The sequence below is a fragment of the Scophthalmus maximus genome, chromosome 8 (genome assembly GCF_022379125.1).
Source record: "Scophthalmus maximus strain ysfricsl-2021 chromosome 8, ASM2237912v1, whole genome shotgun sequence".
In the NCBI taxonomy this organism is placed as follows: Eukaryota; Metazoa; Chordata; class Actinopteri; order Pleuronectiformes; family Scophthalmidae; genus Scophthalmus; species Scophthalmus maximus.
The window spans coordinates 23,073,538-23,101,158 of record NC_061522.1 but is presented as its reverse complement, the minus strand read 5'-3'; the positions used below and the strand labels follow the sequence as shown (position 1 = coordinate 23,101,158).

The 27,621-nt window shown below is 40.6% G+C and overlaps 1 protein-coding gene across 1 annotated transcript; it reads left to right on the top strand.

The window, feature by feature from the left end:
* Positions 1-363: 363 nt before the first annotated feature.
* LOC118313081 (glycine receptor subunit beta-like) lies at positions 364-27,488 on the top strand. Its single transcript, XM_035638314.2, has 11 exons — positions 364-494; positions 7,957-8,086; positions 10,828-10,934; positions 12,235-12,302; positions 13,466-13,692; positions 14,854-14,936; positions 16,450-16,587; positions 17,603-17,755; positions 19,744-19,892; positions 21,361-21,519; positions 23,392-27,488. The coding sequence occupies exons 2-11, from the start codon at positions 7,962-7,964 to the stop codon at positions 23,683-23,685; spliced, it is 1,503 nt and encodes a 500-aa protein (XP_035494207.1). The 5' UTR covers positions 364-494; positions 7,957-7,961; the 3' UTR covers positions 23,686-27,488.
* Positions 27,489-27,621: the final 133 nt, after the last annotated feature.

Sequence of the window (27,621 nt, the reverse complement as noted above, 5' to 3'; positions counted from 1 at the left end):
TGGTTCGGGAGAAGCCTTTTCTGTATTGTCATATCTCTACATTTATTTTGTATTGTTTTAGTTTCTGGTGATTTCTTTATCATTTAATGTATCTCCCCCCTATTTTTTGTATTTTTAATTGGGAGCAAAACTATAAGGTAATTTTGTTTAATTCTTTAAGTACCAACAAATTAACTAATCAGTGAACAGCAGTCTAATGATGACGTAGACATTTCAGCACCTGTTCGAACGCTGAGTCAATAACGGTACTGTGCTATTCCCCCCTAGGCATGCAGAGGGGAACTCAGAATAGGATGCAAGAGCAGTGCACATAAAGGAACACACACACACACACACACACACACACACACACACACACACAGGACAGCGCAGCAGAGAGAGGAAGAGAGAGGGGGAGAGAGGACATACAGTCAGGCTGTAGCCCGAACAGCATCTCAGTGACTAACCACTGATTACTTGTAATGCACCAGCACTGATAGTGCAACCAACCAGAGGTAAGAATCAAAGATATATGCAATGTCTCTGTGTCTTATGGTTTTCTGCAATTGGAACTGTGGGATACCGCGTATGTGTGTGTATCAATGTGTGTGTGTGTGTGTGAGAGAGAGAGGAGAGCAGAACAGAGAGTATGAAATCATGTTTATTGCAGACTGCAAGTCAGTGTTGTAAGCCTGAGGCTCCGGTGTTGTCCCGTCCTTGTCTGCATGTGTTTAACTTGTCTTTTACCTGTGTGTGGAATATATCACATGAGTTGTCTCCCCCATAACAGATAGAAAGCGATGTCTGTGTGTGTGTGTGTGTGTGTGTGTGTGTGTGTGTGTGTGAGTGTGTGTGTGAGACCACCACAGCTTCAGCGCTGTGTCATTGCGTCCTGACAGTGTAGTCTAACGCCGCAGTATCCACCCCCCCCCCCCCCCCCCCCCCCCCTCACCCCAAACACTTAAATCGCCTGTACCAATTTCCATCCCCCTTTCCCTGTAGTGAAATTACCCTCCTCAGGACTAACTGTGCTCCCGGGCTGTTCAATTGTTACGGAGGGCAGAGTTTACTCGCTGCATATTTAATAATATCCTATGTAATACATCAGAAATGTGTCAAGACACCGACAGCAGGAAACAGCTGTGAACAGTGTAACCCATAAAGGTACTGTAGGTCCTCTGGAGGACAAAAAGGCAAAGGCGTTAGCTCCTCCTCCTTTGTAAAAGATATGCTATAGCCTCATGGTACAAAACTAAACTATAGTGTAAATCATGGCAGAGAAAGCACAACCTGCGGGTTGTTTTTCCAAAAGTATGACAACCTCACGGCAACACAAGTTACAACACAGCCTTACTCTTGCATATGTTATGAGGATCACAACATGACGGGGGTGCTTTTTTTTCACAACAAATGTAGTACCGGTTTTACTGGCGAATCAACTCGAGCCTGTTGCTGGGCCTAGGACAGGAGTGGGGAAGCTTCTTTTTTAATCAATCCAGGGCTTTTAAAGAGTTTATCACCTCCTCTGAGGGTCACACTAAATGACTGATCACCCCCAGTATATCATACCGACGTGTCGAATGCAATCTCTGGAACGGCTTCTCTTTGGTGAGGCATCTGACGTCAGATGGTAGCGATGGTGACGATGGTGACGATGATGATGATGATGATGATGCAGCTGGTTTTAGCCAAATTAACTTGCTCAAACCACTCCTCATCTTGGCAGTGCCATGCGTGGCTCGCACTGGCAGCAATTCCTTAATACTAATAATAATATCAACATTTTCTTGTGGCATTTCTTACAGTGTCCTTCAGTGTTTTTTCCAGTATTTTGTCCCATGTCAGTTATCCACTGGTCTGTTATTCGAAACAAATCACACTATGAAACAGAAGTTCTTCTACAACACTTACCTGCATCATATTCTCTCTGTCAGAATATGGTCTTGTTTGACAACCAAACTCTGCCAAAGAGCGTTAACTTTGTACAAGTGCACTTTCCCTTACAACTCGTCCAGTTGAGCTGCATGTTTCGAGCTGTAAAAGCCACTTCAGTTGGGACTTTTTCACCACCTCGTGCACGTCGCTGCAAATTTGACACACTGTCCAGTCTTTTACTTCCACATAACAGTTTGTGTTTGTCCATTGCTCTCGGATAGTGTGGCAGACCACCCTGATGGACGTTGCAACTCATTGCATTTGTTATGTTACTAGTGCTGAAAACCTTATTTACTGTCATGAGAATTGTGTTTCTGTGTTTATCTTTTATTTTTTGTATTTGTGAATTGCCACGTTGGCCAGATCAAACTGCTGGCCTGGAGGCTAGATGTGTCCCTGGACGGGCTTTGGTTTAGTTAGTTTAATTATTTAACCGTGTAACTTTGAAAGCACATCATTGTGGGGTGAGAAGGGTTCTTGGTTAACTTGTCTATTATATCCTGGAGCATTAATACATGTTCCCTGTCCAGTTTCTCCCATGATGGCATCAAAATGGCTCAACTTGTTTTAGGTTTCCAGCCATGTTATGTGGAGGTTGTGCTCTGGAGCATGTTTTATTTGGCTGAATTACGGCCAGATCCACACAACTGCCTTCTGCCCCTTTAAGAGGCCGAGCACGCCAACCTTTTGGGAGTCACTCACTGTCGTGCCTCCTCCCAGGGTTGCTTTGTTGAAATGACGATGATTTCCAAGGTTAATGTGTGTGGGTGTGTGTGTGTGCGCGCGTCTTTCTATGTGTGTGTGTGTGTGTGTATTTTTGATGAGTCAGCTAGAGCTAATTCGCCTCCCTCCTTTTTTCCCCCCAGCAATGCCGATTTAGTGCACAGGCTCACCAGGACTCAAACCCGTGGGCTCGACAACATAAAGGGGCCCACTGTGTGTGTTGTTTATGTCCACGCCAATAAATAAATTGCTGTTTTTCAGGTCCTGGCTGGAAAATGTACTCAAGCTGCAGACGCATTTGGGCTGCTGTGGCTTTAGGGAATAGCGAGGGTCTTCCACAAATCGGAGAGTCGATGGTTTGATACCCGCGCTCGTCCAGCCTGCATGCCGAAGTGTGCTTGGGCACGACACTTAACCCTGAAATTGCCCGCGTCAGCTGTGTATCAATGATGTGTGATAGAAAAAGCGCTGTATACAGAAGTGGTATATGAATGTGTGTGTGAATGGGTGAATGTGACTTATACTGTAAAGCGCTTATAAATATATATAAATATCCAAATAAAAAATATGTAAAAAATGGAGCGTGGATCTGAAAAACACAAAAATTTAAGACAGAAAGTGCAGTGGAGTCACAGCTGTGATGACTAATCTCCAAGCAGACACAACAATTCAAAGCTGCAAGCCCCAAGGTCTAGATGACCTCCAGCAGCACCAACAGAGCCGGCAACGTCCACGAAGGACATCTGCTTCCACAGGTTCACAGGCAAGGTCTTTGATAGTTAGAGAGGCCAAAACCAATTAATGTTATCACTAAGGATTTCAGTACTAAACAGGCTTACATATGCAGCAGCAGGTAGACAGGCAGACACATTAAAAACAGGTTATCCAGGCTCAAACCACTCTGGGAAACACGAGGGAACTGAGCATTGGCACAACATGACACAGCAGAAAGGTGCAGACTGACAACATGTGAGGGGAAACAAAGTGACTTACAAGACATAGGTGAGACATGTTAGAGCGTAGCAGGTGATCACACTATGGCATGAAGTAAAGCAACAGCCAACTGATTATCCAAAATAAACCAGGAAATAATACAAAAAAGTGCAAAGTGCATGCATAAGGTCACTTAAAGGGCAGATCGTGAGAGTTAGCTATGTTAGTTATCAATCTTTACAATTGCTACAGGAAAATAAAGACGCAATGCATAACACAGTTATTTCTAACGTTCTGTGAGCGTGCAGAGTAAAAATGCTCCCTTGAGTGTTGATCTGCTCTTTTGTATTATACGCACGCGTGTGGTTTGTATGTGCGGAAGTTTTGGAACTAAATAAACACCATAGTTATCATGCACAAGTCCAGATAGTTTTGGATTTGAGCTATAACTGTAGCTTGTACTAGGCTCAACCAGTGTCATTCTTAACCATTCCAGACTCCAAGCCTAGCTGCCTAGCATTAGATAATGTAGTCAAACTTTATAATAAGCGTACAAATCATATGCTTAACGCTATGAACCGTGCGTTACCTTAATGCATGACAATGCATACAACATAATGGGTGGCACATTGTATTGGTGTTTTTGTTGTGTGAAATGCCTGAAATTATCTAACACTTTAAGTCCCAGGAACGTTTTGCAAGGAAAGGTTCCTGCAGACCTTTGTTCACCTGCGTTTCCACTGTGGGTCTAAAGACCAGGGGCGATTAAGCACATTAGCCTGCTCACATATGAACAACCGAAGGCTACAACAAGCTGCTCCCACTCTGGTCCACCACGCAGAAGTAATGCAGAAGCCTATATAACAATGAGGATGCTATGTATATTTAAGCACCACTACAACAACAACTACAAGAGCAAACATGGAGGAGATTCAAATTGTGCTACTGCTAATCATGATTTACTGTTTTGGGAATGGAATCACTGAGTCAATGCTGGAAAAGAGACAAGTACTATTGACCGGCTGAAATAAAACGCTGGAGTAGGCCTACTTGACCAATTCAGCACTGCAAGCCCCACCCCCAAAGGTTCCTGTATTTTCTGTACCAGACCCCAAGCAGGGACTTTTTGGGAGTCATGCATTACATGTGAGAGAGATGGATATTGGCCTACGAAGAGCTGGCCTGTGTCTGAGAGTGGCAGGCAAAATGGGCTTAATGATCCTGAGCAGAGAAAGATACAGGGTTTCGGGCGAGGCAGGCACTAATTTATAAAAAGCTTTCCAAAAGGTTTAGAGAGGGGAATACAACAGGGAATACGATGATCTGGCAGAGTAGTGGTGTTGGAAACCGGTCTTTTTTCTGCTGCAGCAGGAGGCAGTTGATTGATGATTGAATTGAAGGTGGTTGAATGAGTTGGCGGGAGATGCAGGGAACCATAAACCTGCCCAGCCAGCAGCACACATACTAACGGGGAGACAAGCAGTGCAGGGACTGGCAAGCATCCAGAAGCGATGCAAAAATAGTCTTTGAACTGGCCCACGAGGCAATTCATTATTACAAAATCACAACACAGAAATACAAAAACAAATTTTTCAATGTCATCAATTCATTTTTCTGCAAGAAATTAAACATCAATTAGACAAACATGTCCTTCAGGTTGGTCCATTCTTGCTTCATAAGCAAGAATATGTGAAAATACTTTAGTCCTCTACATCTCTGACTCAAACCCATCAATAGTTCATAGTTCAGTTCACTGATTTAGGTTCCAAAGGGGTCTTGATAACATGTTCATAATTAGGTTTTACATCCTAATTATAGCCCATCTGATACGATATTTCTGCAATTGATACATATTTAAATGGACGTTAGCTGATTAATTAGTTCATCCTTCAATCCAAATATCATTATCAGTATTATCAGCCAGACACTAGTTCAGATGGCAATGACTAGATTTTAGTTAATTACGTAGTTGCATAAGCTTTCCAGTGCAATTTAAATCACTCCTTTGATAAGGAAAGACGGTGGAAGAACCGCACACATATCATAACTGTTAATATATCCACTTTACAGCACTGTTACTTAACAAGTGCTGTAGTATTTAAGTAAAAGTAGTAATTGCTATTACTATGAATATTCAGTGTTCAATTATGAAATTTATTAAATTATACATAATTCCAGACAGTATCTGTCAGTCTTGACACTGTCTGTCTATCAAATATTAGTGATGAAAAGTGTAATTACGAAATACAAACAAGAAGTTGACATGTGAAATAAAAACAATTTTTTTTTCATTTTGACATGAAAACTGCTGGAGTGACCTAGAAGTGACGGCCCACAATCCTTGTATTACTGTGTTATTCTGAAAACAATGAGGTAAAAATCAATAATAATCAGTGGCGTGTCTAACAAACAAATGGATGGAGGGGTGGAAGGATGAACGGATGAACGGACAGATAAGGATGGGAGGTAGTTAAATCAGGAGAGACCATTGAATGACAAAATAGAAATTGCTTACAAAATTAGCAGATGATATGTGATGACAAAATATATAGAGTCTTTGGAGCTTACACTCCATGGGGAGATATTGTAGATGAAGGCATTGGTCTTGAGCCCAGCGACGTAAATCCCCCCATGGAGCCCAGACACTGGTGGTGATGGTGGATGATGACTTGGGTTTGATGAGATCAGATGAGAATCTGCCGAGACGGAGCAGATCGGCCGGGTGATGGGGCGGTGGAGGGTGTGCATACCCACGACGGCATGAGGGAACCAGGCAGGGAGAGAGAATCATATTTGAGCAAACAGCATCGAGATGATAGGCTAACGAGGCGAGCGTGTTGCCGCGCCATTGGACGGACGAGACCAGCTGGTAACCACTGAGTGACGCCCAGCGAAACGACAGCAGGAAAAACTGAGCATGCGTGAGAGGCTGACAGCAGGATTGATGAAGACAGAGCTACGGCCATGTGTGGGCGTGATAGTAGTCTTCCTGACTGAACTTACGCTAGAGCTACATTTAATCAATAAGCTTCTATATTGATACTCATTCAATAAGGGAGGCACTGCAATATGAAAAAGTGAAAAGTAGCAGTCAACTCAATAGGAATCATTGCAAGTATTTGCTGTTATTTGTGTTTTCTGCTGGCTGTCTTCGCCCTCTCTTCTCCTCTCCTGCATATTCCCTGTGTGTGTGTCTGTCTGTGGAGGGAGTGGCCACCATTTTCCCTTGGAGCTGCAAAGGAGCACACATGTTTCTCATTCATCATAAGCCTACTTCTATACGTCGGGGTGGATTGGAATCGTCCTTCCTATCTACTACTTCTTGACCTCAGTGGAAAATGTCAAGAGGTCAAGGAAAGGTGTACAGGAGGATTCACCAAACTTAGGAAAAGCCGACAGCGCTGCTCAGAAAATCCGACTCCACTTACACTTTAATACGTAATCATGCGACGGCGGATGTTATTGACGTGCGTCTGCCATGGTGAAACTACAATTTTTTTTCCGAAGATGGACTACAAAAAACGCAGCGGCTCCATCAGCATGTTTCAGTGTGTTTTACCACAGTGTGCATCAGATGTAATTGATTTATATGTAACGGTAACTTATGATGACGTGCGTCCCTTCTCGGTCATATTCATACTCTTCTTCTTCTTGTACTTCTACGTCGGTTGAATTGACGAGCATTGCGCGTCATGTTAAATCGTGCTGCCGCAATGAATTGTGTCTATTTCTCCTTTCCTCTCGCATAGGAAAGTCCAGTATACCCTAAACACCTTTGCTATGCATTTAGAGAATCCGAACAGCTCTTCTCATGGTTGCCGATGAAATACATCGGGTGACTTCAAGATTTAGGAAACTTCCTAAGCAAATTTGACAATTCGACCGCAACCCCTGTCCTTCCTCAGATCCAGATTGATCTCAGCCAAGTGGTAGATACTTACATGTCCTTGTGATTTGTTTCTTGTGCTACTTTAGAATTATCTCAGTGTCTAACCCATATCATTTTGATATCTGTGTGATCAATCAAATCGAGTGGTTGGGTCTCTTAAAGAAAACAATCCCTACCTTTGAATGTGCATGCTCATATTCCTGGCGTGGATTGTTTTGTTGCTCTGAAGGATGCTGCTGCTACTATCTAAGGAACTCTACTGCTCAAGAGTGTATCAACCATGGGGATAAGAAATTGCCCTTTTTTACACACATTCCCAGATTATTGAGATTTCTGTCTGGCAAATGAATGGTTGATTTAACATGCCTCTGTCCCCAATGGTGGGTCTTAAAAATCACCAAATCTAGCAAGAAAATCACTACATTGGAAACATTAAGGTCAATATTGAATTTTGTGTCACATGTAGCATTTGTTTAGGCCATTTTTACTCTGTTTAGGCACAATGGCTGCTGGGTTGAGGCTGGTGATATTGCTGTTATTGCTCCTGTGCTGTTGGCAACTGACCACATCCATAGACGGGAAATCCCCAAAGAAGGGAAAAAAAGGCAAGCAAGTTGTCTGTCCATCGTAAGTATACTCTTGTCCAAACACATCCTCTCTTTATATTGCTATTACTATCAACATTATCCTTACAGTTTGCCATCATTCCATTAGACCAGTGTGCCACATTATTCAGGTATTATTTCAGACAATGGTAGTATAGTACATTACATAAAAACAAAAATTCCCCTCTCGCCCCATGTGAGCGATCTTGTGTTTCCTTTTTCAAGCTCAGGTCCTAGACCAGAGGTCTGGGTGCCTGAGGATTCCGCTCAGTATTTTACATGTTCCTAGGACTGCACTCTTCTGGAAAGAGAACATCCAGGATGTTGTTCTTGGAATCTGCTGGAGCCCCAGTTTGGGGGTTACAGCCCTGAGGGCTCCGATTACGAGTGACACCACTATTACCTTCACTTTCCTCATCTTTTCTAGCTACTCTTTTCTAGTTTTCCTTTTTCTTGATGTTGCAGTCGCTTGGGATTGCTACATCTATCCCTACTGCCTTCTTCTGTTGTTTGTTGACCACCACCATTTTATCAGTCTGGATGTGCAGGCGGTCCACAGATTGGTCAGCACTGGGAGGCTCTGTTCTCATCTTACTACCCTACTCAATTTATTCTCCTGTCATCTACTTCTCTAGTGTGCCTCTCCAGGCGGGTAGCCAGAAATGTGAGTCTTTGTTTGGCAGTCTCCAGTGTCTCAGGTATAGACAGTTTGATGTGTTTCTTAGGTAAAACTTTCTCCACCAAACCTTAGTAGTTCTGATAGTTGACTAACTTCTCTCTGTGTTGCCTTGATCTAGGCCTCTAGCCTTCCTCTCCATGGGGGATACTGCTCTCTATGGCTCATGTTGTTCATCTTGAAGCCAAGTATATTTAGGGACACTATTGCTGCAGTGTATATCAGCTTATAAAAAGGGTAGCACAAATCAAGGGATCTGATTGGTTCATAGCCGTGGTATATTGAGCATATACCACGGCTATGTAGTCAAATCGAAACTCCGCTTTGCGTCGGGCTGAACAACGCCCCTTTACTGTGGTATAATTAGAGTATACCACGGCCGGTCGTTAGCTATTGCTTCATGGTTTCAGGTCTGCTCACAGCTGGGATAGTGTGTAGTGCTGCACTACAGAAGGTACTTTGTCACAGAAGAGGCACTAATCATGGCACAGGTGCTGAGCACATGATCGATAGAGCCTCGGGTCTACCATATCAAACCGGACTCCTGGTGCAGGCTGTGCAAAGAGGTTCCTGTGTCCATCCTGCACATAACAGCAGAATTTAAGTTACAGGCAGTGTACACAGTGTACAGGAACATCTATGCAGACTATGGACTACCGAAGGTAAAAAATGGAAGACACCTCCAAAGGTGGTCAAGAATGCCCAGCTTAGATTATATGGTATTTAAACATCCAGACTAATAAAATGGTAATGGGTAACCAACCGGACACTGATGTGGTCAATGAACAACAGAAGAAGGCAGTAGTGATAGATATAGCAATCCCAACCCTCAGCAACATCAAGAAGAAGAAACATGCAAAGCTTTAAAAAAAAAAGGGTTGAAAGAGGAGCTAGAAAAGAAAGTGAAAGTGAAGGCAACAGTGGTGCCAGTGGTAATCGGACCACTCGGGGCTATAACCCCCACACTAGGAGAGAAGCTCCAGCAGATACCAGAAACAACATCCAAGATTTCTGTCCAAAAGGGCGCAGTCCTAGGAACAGCTAAGATACTGCACAGAACCTTCAGGCTCCCAGGCCTCTAGGTGATATATACATATACACATTACATACATAGTGTCTTTTCTCACATACATTTATTGTCATTCAAATATATGTACACTCCTATAGACTGCATTCAAAAGTACTCAGACCACTTCACTCTTTTAAGGGTTCAATTCTTTTCCCCTCACCAATCTACAATATCCCACAAATGACATGAATACATTTAACCTATTCATGAAATTTTTGCAAACGTATTGAAAAAAAGGAGAAACTGAAATATCACATTACAGTCTCAAATCTTTTTGGCTATGACTCCAGACATGTTTCACACGTGGACATGCAAATGGATCTTGAACCTCTCAGTTTATTTTTGATTCCAACCAGTCACAGCAATAAAATGTGTAAAGTTCATCTTGACTATTAACAAAATGCATTAGTGGCACTCCTTTCAGTTGTCATATCAAATCATTTTAGATAAATGGTCTTTATTGGCCCAGGCTGTCTCAGGATGGATGGAAATCTGTTTGAATGAGAGAGGGACCAGAACTATCTCTGAGAACGAATAAACATCTTGATTGTTCTGGTTTCTATGGTATAATTAGACTTTTTTTCTGCAAAATAAACCAACAAAAATTATCATGTTTTGTTTCACTGATTAGTGAAATTAGCTGACAATGTGCAGTGCAGTAAAGGAGCTACTGTATTGGCAAATGAGAAGATAAAGTCAAATGATCTCTAACAATCACCCTTGTTTTGCATAACAGACATATGGGTCCTAAAGACGACTTGTTTAATGTTTTTGAACACCCATTAATGTGGAAAATGAAGCCTTTAGCAAAAAGACCAAAAGGTCTGAAGTAACAAAAATGTTTTTGTTTTTTTTATAGCTATTTTTATCTCAATCTGAAAGTCTGACTACTTGCAGTAATCTCACACATATGCATGATTTTCTGGAAGAAAATAGAAAACACTTCCTATATTTCCATTGTTTTAGTTTTGGATGTTGCTTATTTTCATCTGGTAATATAATATATCCCTTTTTACAGCCAGTTGTCGCCAGAAGATTTGGCCCAGGTTCCGGCTAACTCTACCTCCAATATCTTGAACCGTCTGATGGTCAGTTATGACCCAAGAATTAGGCCCAACTTTCAAGGTAATGCTATAAAACTATTCAGGTAAGTGGTGACAAACATTTTATTTTTGGAAAGAAAATGACCAACTAGTGAACTTGTGTGTGCATTTTCCATGAGAAGATGAGTTTCCAATTTTAGTTTTGAGTTTACCAGCTACTAGCAACATTTTAAGGTGGAATGTCACCAGTAGGGAATTCAAGGATAAAACAATTATCAATGACTTGCTTTTAATAATATTTTTTGTTTAACAGACAAGTATTGTACAGTAGCACCATTTGCTGTTGTACCCAGATTCATTATTGGGTGTTGCCACATACTGTTCAATGCAGTGGTATGTGGTGACTTTTAAGTCAGCTTACACTTAGGTATCGTCTAGTAATGTCTACTTTTAGCTCAAACACTGGTTCAATGGGCACGTAGGGAAATTTTGGATCTGGCAGAATCTGGCTCCAGTGTTGTATCTGCAATGGTGAACAGTACAGTCAGGTATGAGCAGGGGTACTCACACTGCAGTGGTGACTACTGGATGAGTGCCAGGTGTGTGGGGTGATTGGGAACACACACACACACACACACACACACACACACACAGAGGAAAAAGACACATTGGGAAGGAACATGAAACACGGACAGGGGAGAACAACAGTGGGTGTCAGCTACTGCTCCTCCTCCCCTCTTGTCTGAAAAAGGAATTGTTCAGCTAAAATTAGGTGGAGAAGTCTCTGACAGGGTGAAAGCAGACGTATCAGTTAAAGAAATGTACAACTTAAGATAGCTAATTAAGTCAATGATGAAAAATACATTACAAAATGTATCCATGATGCATTGATGGCGGGTCATTTTAACCGGTCTAAAGAAATAAAATTCAAATTGTGTTCACATGAACCCATCAGTCTCATTGTTATGGTCACACAATCTGCATGCAGAACTGCATTTACAAAGACAGAGCAATTACATGTGTGGTACAACAGTGGTACCCAACCCATCAAACTGTCAGAATTCATCTCAGTGTTCCACTATCAGTGACCCTCACAGGTAAAGGGGTCCCCGGGTCTAGACTCTTGTCTGTGTTGACTGTAGGTACTTGGCCCTTAATCCTCTGCTCAGTTCTGGCATGTTGGACTTAAGTAGTTTAACCCCAATGTAAAAGTGAGAGGCAGTGCTACCACTGTATGTACGTCCTTTCATTGCATTCATGTGGAAATTCCTTGTGGAAAAGGTGTCACTCAAATATATAATAGTTCATTAGGTGATCAGAAAATGTATGTATAATAATGAAATGTCTTGGTGGTTTATGTTTATATTGTATGTGTGTTTCAGGTATCCCAGTTGAGTCCAAGGTGAACATTTTCATTAACAGCTTTGGGTCCATCCAGGAGACAACTATGGTGAGACATAGACGCACACATCAAACACCCTTAATGTCATTAGGGCCTGAGAATCAACCGGTATGCGGACCCTATTGCAACTGTTCTGTTTATTGTAAGGGCCTGAGCAAATGCCAGGTCCGGAACAGCTGTAAAGCTTTTTAGCTTTATCAATTACACATTGTCCAATCAGTCTTATTTGATAATAGTCCTAGCCTGAAAACATTAACGTGCTAAGGGAGTTTTTTCTCCTCCACAGTCGCCAAGTGTTTGCTCATTGTGGGATTTGTTGGGTTTTCCCTGTAAAATTGTAATAATGACCTCACTATGTAAAGTGCCTTGAGACAATGTTTGTTGTGATTATACAAATGGCACTATACAAATAAAATTCATTCAATTGAATTGAATTAATATTCAGTCATAGTGATATCACCACTTACTGGCAATCTGTTGTTCACATGTTTAATAGGAGTATAAGCCTAAAGGCATAGATTGATATGAAATGATATGATGATACTACAGCACTTTTACTTAGATCTACAAAAAAGCAGATTGAAGCCATACCATAAAACTAACAGGATGGTCTTTTTGAATGTCCCAGCATTCTACTTGTACTACAAACTCTTCCAGATTGACTTAAATATGGCTCAGCGAAATCTAAAGACTTGTGAACACTACACGCTTTTGAGTTGTTGTTGACCAGCATGTCCCTGGCGGCATGGTGAACTTTGATGCTTTTGAAACAGGAAGTGGTGGTAACTCAAATGTACATTGTCCAAACTATCCTAAACTTCCCCATATGATAAGGCGTTAAGATGCCATATCTCCCTCATAGTCATAGAGCCATCTACTGGCAACAGAAAGTGACAATTACTGTATCATTTGATTTACTTAAAATATTCATTGTCAGTTCTACACATTATAGAACAACATACTGGGCCCCTGGCGCATATTTTCTACATCCACATAGTGAACAAAGGAAGTGATGCAAAATGTGCAATGCATCAGTCCTGACGCCACACCTGGCACAATTTTAAATAATGTATTTTCATAATCTGGGTGACCCAAACCTTTCACAGTGGTGAAACATAACATTGTAATATAAAGATTTTTAATATTTTCGACATTAGTGGCAGAGTGTAATAGCCATGTGCAAATTATTAATACAATGTCTCTCTCAACAGGACTACAGAGTGAATATATTCCTTCGTCAGAGATGGAATGACCCACGCCTAAGACTTCCGACTGACTTTAAGAGTGAAGCACTAACTGTGGACCCAAATATGTTCCAGTGTTTGTGGAAACCTGACCTTTTCTTTGCCAATGAGAAAAATGCTAACTTCCATGATGTCACACAGGACAACATTCTGCTCTTCATCTTCAGGAACGGAGATGTATTGATCAGTATGAGGTACTCACACACTTTAAATTTCTTTTTCCATATACTTAATCAAGGTTACCTCTAGTTGTGACATCAGCAAGGACATTTAGCATCAACCTTACCATGTGAAAAGTAACTATGACCTGATTGGCTAGGCATTCGAGCGGGGGCTCTCTGACTAACAAACCAGCATAAATGGCAATTTAAGATGGTTTATGGCAGTTAAACAGGGAAGATGAAGAGTTCCTCAACAATATCACCACTACCTTCTTCAGGCATGCTTTGATTCCCGAAATTAACCTGGGATAGAGAATCACTTGAACTTCAAATCTTCCTTTGTCCAAAGCCTTGTAAACTCGAGATATGAAATTTAAAATAGGAATAACTCTTTGGTTAAAACAATGGGAGAAGACCACCCTTCTAAAGTTATTCAGCTCAGTGCAGTAATTAGAGTAAGTCCGCAATTTGTTCTGCCTCCTGTCAGTATTTTGCTGGCTGCACGCCTACTCAAGAGGAAATCTACACTGCAAAAAGGAAGAGCGTGCTGACAGGTCTTAAACCCTGAAATAGCCGAGACCACTGGCAGAACCTCTGTTGCCAGGCGACCAATGATGCTTTTGGGTTCCAGCCAAGATTTTGTCAACAGCACATCTGTACTATCCAAGGAGACGAAGCCATTTATTTCTATCCTGAAGAATTTTAATCCTTAAAAGAGACATTTTAGCATCTGTTAGTGATATAGCCTTAGAATACACAGCCTAAACATATTCTCTCCACCATAGCCTGATTTAATGAATTCAGGTTGTTCATTTATTCCACTGAGCAGCCTTAACTTAATGCCAGTTCTTGCTGCTAACCCATGTTAGTGGATAATAGTAAATCATTTTTTTGTTATTTGGATCCAGTCAATTCTTGTCTGTTCTCTTGAAGTAGAGATCAGACAAGAATTGAATCAGAAGTCATGGCTTCTTATATGAAACTGATACATTTATTAAACTATCAACATTTGCCCCTTTTAAAAATGCACAGTAAATGCTGCCATAGCTCTTCAACAATGGTAAAATGACAAATGATAAATTCAGTTTGCATTGCCCTGTAATAGAATAGCGATGTGTTGTCCTTGCTTCCGATTAACCTTGTGTGTATCTCTCTCTGTGTGTGTGTGTGTGTGTGTGTGTGTGTGTGTGTTAGGCTGTCGGTGACGCTGTCTTGTCCCTTGGATCTTAAACTTTTCCCAATGGACACGCAGTTGTGTAAGATGCAGCTGGAGAGCTGTGAGTACACACACACACACACACGCACACACACACACACACACACACACACACACACACACATACACACACACACAGAGACACAGACATTGTCACACACACACACACACACACTCCTCTGATAGATCTGTTGTGTAGGATTAGATGTTAATCTCCCTTATCGCACATCTGAGAAAGAGATACTACCTAGACTCCGCAGGTGGATCAAGTGAGTGGTTTAACTCCGGGGTTACCAACTTGATCCCCTCTTCCCTCAGTGTTTTAGCTGAAAGGTCTACATGATCTAGCCCCTTGCCCGGGACAAGATTTTCTTCATAGATTTTGAGAATGAGATACATCCTAGACTCGGCCGGTTAGTCAAGTGGTTTTTCAAATGGTCACTTCCTTTCCTCAATATTTCACTGTCAGGTCCATGACACCTCCAGAGCTACTGACCGCACTTTTCAGCAGCCTTGGAGAGCAAGTCTTCCCTCTCACTCTTACCTCTCAGAGAAGCCTTGTTGCTCATGTGGCTACAAAATCCTCTGCAGGTTGGGCCTTTGTTGTCCGGCCATGTCGTTGAGCCCCGGCAAGCAATTTTGCATACCTCCGTTTATGGAGTTGTAGGCTTCCTCAGTGACCCACATAGGCAACATATAGGCATATTGTAACCTTAAAGAAATTAATGACAGCCATGCTAGCAAACAGTCATATATATTCAGACATTCTGTAAATACAAAGAAACTATAGACTTTGTCTGGAGTAGCATTTGTGTCCATCTGATAAGTGTAAGTCCAATATTCATTCTCCTTTTAACTGGCCCTTAAGCTGGTAAATGTTCCAATATGGCCACCAGGTAGTCACTAAATTTGTTACTCTCTATGGTGCTGGGAAAGTAGAGTACATTGAGTTTATAAGAACTGTTTCACTGAACACATCTACCTGCTGCTGGATATAAGGTGGATGAAAGAATTGAGCTTGAAAATAAGTGTAACAAATATGTTGTACATTTATGCACATGTGGGATGCACATATTTTTTCCTCATAATAAAGACAATAAAGACAAATAGAAGCAATCTTGGTTATCACTGCCTTTGTTGTACACCTTGGACTCATCAGCAAAATAGCACCAATTCACCAATGACATTAAATTAATCTTGCTTGGACACATTAATGTACATGATGCAAAAAAGGGGGAAAAAAGTTTCAGGCCTTAAAATCACCTCACTCTTCTGGGAAAGTTTCTCACACAACTTTCTGCTGCAATCTAATCTTGAAATGGATTTTCGCATTAATACTGATGTAGATTGCATTCGAAATATTCACAATGATATTGCTATTTTGGAGGTTGCTAAGCTTAACTGGCATGCCCATATACCAATGTCTGCCTTGTCCTAAAAAAGTTTAGAATGTAAAAAAACTAAAAACATAAATATCTTGGCATATAATGTACATATAATTTGTCAATTGTGTGTAATACCTTAGCTGCTGATTGTGAAAAAATGGGTTATAAATTTAAATTTTTATGTTTTAGTTGGCTATACCACCAGTGATCTAGTGTTCATGTGGCAGTCTGACCCGGTTCAGATGGAGGAGATTGCTCTTCCTCAGTTCGACATCAAACAAGAGGACATAAAATATGGAAACTGCACAAAGTTCTACCAAGGAACAGGTTAGTAATTATCACTTGATAATTATAACAAACTCTTAATTATGAATATAGCACATTAGCAAGTTACCACTACCATTAAAAAAAGTCAACTCTATTACTTCTTTCTCCTAATGTCCCCTCATATTGATCATCCTAGTGAATCATTAGAAGGTTAATTATCATTGTAAAATATTTCAACATGTACAATTATTGTTACAGCATGTATATGTACCACAACTCTGTCTTATAGAAGTTATGGGGCTAGATTGGAAAGTCCCATGTTGTAGTTCCTAGTTGGCAAAGGTTCAGAAATCTCAACACCTCTTGATACTGGGGAGGCCACTGAAGTACAATAAATGCCTTATCATTCTAACAATGATTTTCTGGTATTAAGGGTGTCCAGAAAAAAACATTCCCCCTACCAGTATACCACCAGCCTGAACTGCTGAAACAAGGCAGGTTTAGTCCATGGTTTGATGCTATTGATGGCAAATTCTGAGCCAACATCTGCAGACTACAGATAACCAGATTAATCAGACGAGGCTACATTTTTCATGTGTAGTTCATCTCAGTTTTGGGGAGTCCGAGGCAATTTCAGCTTCAGATTTTTGTTCTCAGCTGACAGCTGTAAAACCCAATGTAGTCTTCTGCTGCTGTAGCTTGCTGCTTCAAGGTTGTTCATTCTGAGTTGCTCTAAGGCTCAACACAGTTTTAAAGAGTGGTTATCTGAGTTACTGTAGCTGTTCTGTCAGCTCCAAATAGCATTATCTCATGTGTAATATAGCCATATCCTGTACAACAAGGAAAAAAGACACTGAATATTCTTTATGCACTTCTTTAATGGTTGCTTGAGTTTCACCGTTATTGTTTCTCCTATAAGTTGGCAACCTGTCCAGGGTGAACCTCTATCCCAATCTTTACCCTTAAAGGATAAGCGTTATAGATTGTGGATGGATGATGGATGGATGTTTATCTCCTGCAAAAGCTAAAGGAATAGTAAGTAATTCATGATCACGTATTCTCTGTCTGCTTCTAGGATACTACACCTGCGTTGAAGTGATTTTTACATTGCGTCGGCAGGTTGGTTTCTATTTGATGGGAGTTTATGCCCCAACTTTGCTGATTGTCGTTCTGTCTTGGTTATCATTCTGGATAAACCCCGATGCTTCTGCTGCAAGGGTGCCACTGGGTGAGTACCACACATGCATATTTTACATGCTGCATTTGCATCAATTGACTTTGTAGTAAATACTTTTCAGATAAACACAGCAATTCTGTATATAGTCAAACACAAAGATCCGAATTTGTTTTCTTTTCCACTGCATACTGTATATCTCCTATAGAGTGTAATTTAAACTCTACAGTATAGTCCAAGGTGTTTTGTAATTCAAGTCTATCAAAACAACCCTTTCATGGGATGAAGTGGGTTGTATGTGAGAGGATGGACAGAGGATTAAAAAGGCAAAGATTAACCTTTAGGCGTGGAGGCTCAGAGTGGAGGCACGTCTCGAAGGGCTTCAGCTTCTTTGACTCCCAAAAGAGGTTCATATGATGAGGAGGGTTAGGATTAGGCTCTCCTGATGTGTTGGTGGTAGCTGTGGATATAAATGTTGTCAGTTATTTCAAACTATCCAACCACCTCTGTAAAGAATGTGTCGTCCCTTTATATTGACACCGGAACATCAGATGCAGTGGTACAGTATTTGAGAAAATATGCAATGGGGCTATGCAGCAGGTGTGGGAAGACCAGACAGTGAAGTAGCAATGGCAAAGGAGCTTCACATAGATTGCAAGTGAGGGAAGAGTGGACAGCGAACACAGCGCAGTGGAGCTCAGAATGAAGCGTGTCCCAGTATTTGCCCTTGCTGACCGAACCGAGGCGGCCAGCGGCGTGGGATGTTAAGTGAATGTGATAGGCACACAAATTGCTGCCATTAAACCACAGTGCTAGGCTAGGATGATAGACAGTCTAACAGAGTATTACAGTTAGTTTGATTAAATCATTATTTCAATACTTGTAAGTATTGATCAAAAAAAGTCAAAAAAATAATAATAATTTCAGACTGATTTTAAGAGTCTGATTTCTGTAAGACTGATCTGAATACCTTGATTGTGCACACTGGACTGAATTAAGACTCTTCTCAACTTGAAACCAGATTTTTTAACGTTGCAGATCTCCTTAATTATTGTACATAGGAGATGATGACTGACACATATAGTTATTATAGTGATCTTGGTTAGAGGGTCAAAACACTCTCTGTGCTGATGCAAAAGTGTTCATGTCCGTCTTGTTACTAGGTCCGACCTTGTAAGATTACAACTGGCTCTCAATCAGACATGAGAACAACATTGAATTGCCATTTCATTTATTTAACAAGGTACATTTCTAAAAGGGCCTTGTATACTCTCAAGTAGGGCCTTTCAGAGCAATACCAACTGGTTCATCGTTCTAAACTGAAACAGCCAGGTAGCTTTAACCTCTTTGCTGCATCTCTCTCCGACTATCCTGAGAGCTGATCACTACTTCTACTTGTGAAAAGGATTATCCTGAACCTTTTGAAGATGAACCAGGATGTAGAATTGAACCCAGTAGTTCAGAAAACTGTTCAAAACCTCAAACCCCACCATGGTCAGATCCTAAAATGACTCTCTTTGGACAACTGGGTACCTGTTTCTACCTCAGAGAGAGGACCCTGTGGTCCCTAATACTGGTCAGGGCTCTATTCTCTCCTGGTCACACACCTGTGGATTGATCTACCCTCTAAAATCAGGACAGCACAGTCCCTGCACATCTTCCCTACAAGCTGAAAACCCCTTTAATAGATTGCACCTTTTATAGATGGCACCCCAGACCCTATATGGGTGAACCTGGCATTGCACTAAATACTGACTCTGGCATCTTTGTGGACAGCAGAACAGATGAGCCCCCTATGTCAGCACTTCTGTGGAATGCACTTGCATCTTGTAATGCTATTGTCTTTGTTCTTATGGAGGTTGACCGTTCATACTTAAGCTGTTTTGATCTAATCATCTAAATGCCATTCCACAACCTCATTGATGTTGACTAACCATCAACTACTTTTCTCTCCCTTTCTCTTTCTCTCCAAGGAGATTTGAATCTGTAAATAAACACTTAGTTGTGCTAAACGTAATGTGTTAACATCTGTGTGTTTCTAGGTATTTTATCAGTACTCTCACTGTCCAGTGAGAGTATGCTCTTGGCGTCAGAGCTTCCGAAGGTCTCTTATGTAAAGGCCATTGATATCTGGCTCATTGCCTGTCTGCTTTTTGGATTTTCGTCTCTTGTGGAATATGCTGTGGTGCAGGTCAGTTCTTACACACAAACTTTGACATATGTCCAATTACACAATTATAGCCTATATCTCCATATCTATCCCTGGATCAGATCCTCCTTGACCAGACTCCTTTGTCAGAGAGTCTGGGATTAAGGAAGAAGGAGAAAGCAGTAGTTGCACACCAGCCATGGGTGTAGGTTAATGTAATAAAAATATTTAGCAATGAATGCATTTGTGTGGCCAATCAAAGTGATTGGCAGTGTAATTGGTACAGTCAGTGACAGAACAGGAAACTACACAGAGCTCAAAGTAGCATTCACCATATAGTGGACAGGAAGTTAAAGGAATTTTGATTTTAGATCATATTTCTTTCACATTTATATGTAGCAATATACTGTATCTAAAAATCTTTGAAAATCATTTGGTGTTATTGCAAAGATTGAATAATGACTGGACATCCCAATTGATTTTTATAACCTTTTTAGTTCAAGTCCTGATGTGAGATTGTTAAAGCCATTTCAGAAAGATGCAAATAAAAGAAACAATCACAGATTATGACCACCAATACACAGATACAGCCAGCAACCCTGAAAAATGACAAAACAAACTTTGCATCACACCTTGTGCATTGGTAGTGATGAACGAGAGAGACCCCTGTCTCAGGAATCAGCTGAGACCCCCCAAACTGCAACAGAATGGAGGAAGAGAAATAACATCGTAGGGCTGTACAATGTGACTTTTGCCAATGCAATAATCATATTGAACAATATGGAGACAGTCTACATATAAAAGCCACAAAAGTAGAGATAATCTTCAAAACAAATCCCAAACTCAGACACTACAAGACAAGGCAGACTTCTTTCTCCAAAGGTCTTCAGTGCAGGTCAGAACTGGCCTGCTTGAAATTGTCCATAATTTCCTTCTCATCCATCCTTTTAGTGTTGTTGGATGTGATCTTTGGCTCATTGTCCTACTGAGAGACCTAAGACCCCCGCCCCAAATCTAGTTTTATGACACTGGCTCCAAAATGCCTTGTTAATCTTTTAATTTCGTAATTCCTGTGATATGTTCAATGTCTCCTGTACCGGAGGCAGCAACATTGCCAAATAGCTATACTCCGCTTTCATCTGCTCAACTTAATCCCCAAAATACTGTGGCTTATCTATGAAAACTTGTACCTTTGCTGTGCCTTGTACCTTGGATGTAGACACTCCTTATTTATAACTTGATAACAGACATGTTTTCTTCCCTTAATTCTTCTTATGTAAATAATTACTGAAGACTCCAACTGTCAGACATTGACATAGTGACCCTGACACGGTTGATCTGCATGAACTGCTCAAAGAGAAGATTGTATGGGCTGTACATTGTATTTACTTACAGTAAATTCACAAAAATGCCACCCCTTGATTCTCTCTCTGTCTCTCTCTCTCTCTCTCTCTCTCTCTCTCTCTCTCTATCTATCTCTCTCTCTCCTTCTCTGTTTTCTCCCCTGCAGGTGATGCTGAACAGCCCCAGACGGATTGAGGAGGAGAAAACCAAAATGGCCACAAAGGAAAAAGCTTTGCAAGAGAAAGAAGGAAAGAAGCAGTCAAATAAAACCAACAACACGGTGAATGGGACAGGTGGAACACCCATACATGTCAACACACTGCAGGTAAACACGCGCGTGTGTGAACATATTTATGTAACCTTTATTATTTATTATTTGTAATAAGCATCATGTTCATCCTTAAAGGAGACATATTCTGGTCAGGTAACTCAGGTTCGTAGAGGGGAATATGTGTTTACATCTCTTTCTTTGGAATGCCAAGTTAGGGGCCTCCTGATGACCCCTCACCTCTCCTTGTGGCCCCTTTAAGTTCCACGTCTCACATAGCATACCTTGATTCGAACCAGATGTTCCTACTCAAGCCAACGATGGGCCTATAAATATAACCCCCAAGAAGAGTCGGGAGGGTTGTCTTTTTGGCCAGACACTCTCCAAGCTCTGCAGGGCTTGTAATCGATCCTGGTCTTTTTGTAATAAACCTTTATATACAATCAAGACGGTGTCGGCGGACTTCTCTTCAATACATCTTCACATCATCGCTACTTAATATACAACAGGTTCTTACTTGAAAAAGATTACATGCTCTAATGTTCAGTAAGTTCCTCATACTGGGCAGCTTCTCTTTTAGAATCTGTCTGAAACACTAAGATTTAGCTCCTGTCTCTTTAAGGCCCCCCTCCTGATAAAGCCCAGTCTGCTCTAATTGGCCAGCTGAACCACTCTGTCGTGATTGGTCAACAGCTTCCACGCTCTCGCTTTAGCCGGCTTTGTTGGGGGCGTGTCAGACTGGCTGCTAGACATGCAGTATGGAGGTGTCACCATATCACTGAAGTATCGGCGGTATACTGACGAGGCGTTTCAGGAGCTTCAGGAGCAGTGTTTTCTGTCGGGGAGACTATCGACTTTTTAACTTTGAAGACCTTTTATATACACAAAAAAACTATTACAGACTAGAGGAAAGGGAGAAAATGAAAAAGCATAATATGTCTAGGCCTGTCACGATAACTACTTTTTGTTATTATTATGTCAATTATTGCTATAGACGATATCATTGTCATTTTTTGCAACTGAATCATGTGAGGTTTTGTTAAAGGCCTATAGGTCGTGTGGTGCTGTTTGTCCAGATTCTACCAGACTTGCGACCAGACTTGCAGCTAATAAACGACCCGTATATGGCAGGTAGTCACATCCTTACAGAATCGATTAGAAGAACCGAAATTCAACTTTGTCACACGGATACCCGGTAAAGACCCTAACCCTACTCCGTCCTCACTGTCTCCCTCACTGCCTCTCCTCGGGGGCGTGTCGCCCAAAGATTCTACAGTGCTCTGTCGTTGTGTCTTGTTGTGTCAGAATAAAATTTGTGTAATTGCGATATTTAATGCAATTCTGAAGCAGCGCGGGCAATATCTTGCTAAATGAGTTAGAGGAAAGCAAGGCTGCTGAGAGAAATGTTGTCTAAAAGTGTTCACTCAGTTTGTGAGCTGCGCCTGCGACGGAGAAGATTAGAAGACAGAAACAGCGTGACTGACTGTCAACAAACACGGCGATTATGAAGATCAATAGACATGATTCATTTTCATGTATCGTTCGATAAGTCGATAACGTAATTATCGTGACAGGCCTAAATATGTCTCCTTTAAAATGTTATATAGAAAGTCCTAATAAGCTTATTTTGGTAAATCTAAAGCTTGTTTTTGAATTTTGAGTTGTGGGAAAAATTATTATTTGATGGAACATTGCAAATTGCAATAATTGACTTTTTAGTGAACAACAAATAGTAAACTAAAGCTTTCTCTTCTGTCTATGTGCTGTCAGCTCCATCATAAACGAACACATCTAACATTTCAATCATGAATAATTAATGTTCCGTGGATAATCCATATGTTACTGATTCATGACTGAAATAATACAGCAATGAGTGACTATATCCATTTATCCATTGGCAAATTTCAGTCAGTCTCTATCTTTTCCCAGGTGGTTGAAACTCGCTGTAAGAAAGTTTGCACCTCCAAGTCCGACCTTCGATCCAATGACTTCAGCATCGTGGGATCTTTACCTCGAGACTTTGAACTTTCCAACTTTGACTGTTATGGTAAACCAGTCGAAGTGATGGGGGCTCTCAAGTCTCAAAACAAAGCCAACAAGAAGCCCCCGCCTCCGAAGCCTGTCATACCTGCTGCTGCCAAACGCGTTGACCTCTATGCAAGAGCCCTCTTCCCTTTCACTTTCCTCTTCTTCAATGTTGTCTACTGGTCGGTCTATCTGTGAGAAGGGGCTGAGTGGAAATAACATTTGTATCCTGATACATACTGACGAACTGATATTCATTTTAAACTGAACCGGAAAAAAAAAAATATTTATGCAAATTCATATACAGAACTCCATACTGGTAAAAGAAATAGAGCTACACAGGCTGCTGGTCCCTGAGAGTATGTGTAATTTGGCACAACTATAAAGGCTTGGGGCTGTTGGCATTTAGCAGGTACAGTACTGCATGTGTGTCTCTGTCATGATGTTGTGTTTCATATAAATTAAACCTTGATGTGGTTCCACCAATACCCCTATGCTGTATATTCGAAATAAATGCTTTTCACTATGGGTAGGATTACTGGTTACTCTAAAAAGTTTTAGAACTCAGAAATTGACTTAACTTACTCAATAACAGTTGATAAAGAAATATTTATAAAAAAAAATGTATACACAGAATAAATGGATCAATTACTTAGTTACAAAATTACTTTATACCTAAATTTGAAATTTTGTTTCTGCCACCATGACAGAACCCAATATATGCTCTATGTGATCCATTTGAAGCCAAATTAATAATATATTTCTCATGTTATAATTATAGTAGTTATTATAATTATGAATTAAAGTTATTATGAATGATAATAAAAATGTTTCATCATATAAAAAGATGAAGTCATATAGTATACTGTGCTGTAAAAAAGAAAAATGAACATGAAAAATATAACGTGGAAAGGAGCGCCTATATGAAAAATGAATACTGTCTAGTTAGATGGTGGCAGCAACATGCTGCTGTATGAAATACCATATTTCACTAATCTAATAGCACTTTGTCATCAATTATTAACAGTCCTTACCATTTACGATGCAAGAAACATATTATTTTTTACATGTTTGAACATATTATTTTTAATATTTTTATTAAATTCCCCGTCATGTAGGGATAAAGTTGTTTGAATTGACATGTCACTGTATGTTTCAGGAGTCACATGTAACATCCTAACACTGACAAATAGGCCTCCTGGAGCCACAACTTAAACTCAACAGGAAGTCATCCATTTTGAATTTCCCGTGTCATATTTCAACAAATTCTTCCAAAAGGAGATTGATCAACATTGATCTGTCGATCAGATCGATGTTCATTTTATAAAGCAATCACAAAAGGGCACAGAAATTCGAGATTTGTTTTTCTATTCGATATAGGGCTGTTTAAAAACTCCATAAATTCTGCATGAGTATTTGTCTTGGGTTTGGAACAGAATTGCTCAAGGACCACCCCTGGAAAATGTAAATGAAATGGCCCTGGTGTTATTCACCTGAGTCACACACATGTAGGAATTTCATCAGTCACATGTAACATCCCACAACTTACAAATAAGGTTCTTGGAGCCACACCCTCAACTCAACAGGAAGTCTGACATTTTTGAATTTACTGTTGGAATTTTTGCCATTTATAGGGGTCATACTTTAACGAACTCGCTGAAGAGATGATCAAATTGATTGGTCAATGCATTCCAAAAACCTTTGCGATCCTAAATCATGGCGCTTTTCTGCTTTTGTTGAACAACATGGCCCTTGGTGACATGGCACTATAACTAAAATATACATTGTCCAATCTGCCCCAAACTTCAATTAAGTGTGAGACCTGATCTGAAGACGTCGACATGCCCATATTGAGGTGTAGTCATACAGTAGCGCTATCTGTCGGCAACGGGAAATGACATGTTTTATACCCCGAGCGGGTCAGAAAAGTCTTAAGATTATGATGATCCTTTATTATGAAGACTGGGAGTTTTCATTGAATAGCATTGCCCTGCAGGTGCAGTAAATGTCCATATTTTATGGGAAAGAAGAGGATGTAACTAAAATGTGCATTATCCAATCCAAACAAAACTTAACGTTAAATAGGAGTCCCAACCTGAAGACATCTATATGCCACTTTCTGGCTACAGGAAATGACTGTTTTGTACTTGATGTAATTGCTCTTTGTCTTGCTCCATGACAGCTCTCAAAAGTGAAGTCAAATCCCCCGGATCACCCTCTGGTGGCTGGCTGCAGTATAGATCATACACCCTGCCTCCTGCATGTTAGCAAAAAGGACATGGGACAAAAGAAAAAGTCAAAGTTACCATTAAATAATTTTTTCCCAGAGATGTTTTCTGTCATTTTATGTAGTCCTTATCACACCATTGCACCTTCAAGTGTTCATGCTTTGGATAAGTTTGGTTTTAATAAGTTATATGATGCTATAAAAACTGTAAAATATTGGCTTGACAGCTGAGACTGACTTGTGATTAGTCAAGTGTGTGTCAGTGGGACCTCGATAGAATGGCTCCACTCCACAGTCACTACTCTGCAGACTCAGGGTTCCGAATGACGCCAAAGGCATCAAGATGGCGATTGTGCGATGGTCTGCTAGTGGAATGCTCTGCTGCGCGGTGTGTAAGCCTCACTCGCCGACAGACTAGAAGGCGTGGTAGCGACAGTGGCAAGAAAATGCCTGTTTTGCATCATTGTTATCGCGTGTGTCTAATGTGCTGAAGGTCATGAGTTCAAAGCCGTCCTGTGGCACACGGTTGTCCTCTTCTCTTCTGTCCCCCCCCCCCCCCCCACAAATCGCACCCCGAACATTACTATATTAAAATGAATGAAGACAAATTAATTATTGCACTTATTTTTGATCATTCACACCCATTCGTCCCTGTTTAAATTATCACGCTGGCTGCTCCGAGGGCTTGGCTCAGCTACTAATGCCACACACACACACACACACACACACACAGACCAGACACCACAGCAGAGACACTGCAGTGGGGTCAGTGAACCAGGTGACGTTTAGCTGTACCTGCAGGCGGTGAATCACCGCAGCAGCAGAGGGAAGAGGACTGATATGACTTATGATACTGACTGGTGTGTGTGTTTTTGTTTTTTTTTACCAAAACTTGGCTCAGTATTTTATTGTCAAAAATATATTTTTTAAGTTTTAAGTTTTTTTAAAAGTTTTTTTCAGCATTGAGTGCATTACACATTTTGTATGACTTCCTGTGTCCACTATGAGGTGCTGGAGAACACACTGAAAATGAATAAGGTTAACGGGGTGACATACATATTTGTTTTGCATTATTTCCATGTATCGCTTTGCTCTATAAAACCTATTTAGTTAGAATGCACTTTCATCGTTTGTCTTACCCTCTAAATGCAACTGACTGAAGGTTTTTACATCTCCCTCAAATAATGATAAGAAATGATCCTTTAACTCATTAGGAAGGCTGGTGCACATTCCTAATCAATGTAAAACTAGTATATTTTATTAGAAAAAACTTTATTCTATTTAGAAATTATAGATATGAATTTTATAGGGAAGGCAAAACTAATAATGTTGTGCAAGTAGAAGCCTCTTTAATGTGAAACATTTAAGTGGGATAGTGGAAATGGGATACTCTCTGGGAGACTCAAAAATGATTTAGATTTTTTACAATCATGACTCAGTTGTTGATAAATCACAATATGATTTTAGTTAGGACGCAGTTATTGTTTCATTCCAGTTGCTATGCATTTGATGTTTTAAAATCTTGAAAAACCTTTTTGATGAATAAATTTGGATATTTGGATTATTATTTCATGGACTTAAACTAAGGTTTCTTTTCAGTGTATCAAACCAAAACATGACTTTGTTGTTGTTGAATCTTACCAAATGACTGTACTGTACCGAACATTCTCCCATGTCATGTATTACTTTACTTCTTCATTCAATGGACTGCTGACTGAAACGCATTTTGTTGTAAAGATTGTTTTGATTGAAATAAACATGTAATTATTCTGTATATTTCCTGTCACTACTAATATTGGCAAGCGGCACAACAGATAGTCGTCTGTCAGACTTCTCCACCCGATGCAGAGGCTGAATTACTAAAGAGAATGTGGAAGAACTGAAGAAGGCGGGAAAGTTTACAAAAG

Bases quoted from the DNA above. Each gene is read 5' to 3' on its own strand.
- LOC118313081 (XM_035638314.2), top strand. From the start codon at position 7,962: ATGGCTGCTGGGTTGAGGCTGGTGATATTGCTGTTATTGCTCCTGTGC. The intron at 12,303-13,465 runs GTGAGACATAGA...CTCTCTCAACAG, and splicing joins CCATCCAGGAGACAACTATG to GACTACAGAGTGAATATATT. The intron at 17,756-19,743 runs GTGAGTACCACA...GTGTGTTTCTAG, and splicing joins TGCTGCAAGGGTGCCACTGG to GTATTTTATCAGTACTCTCA.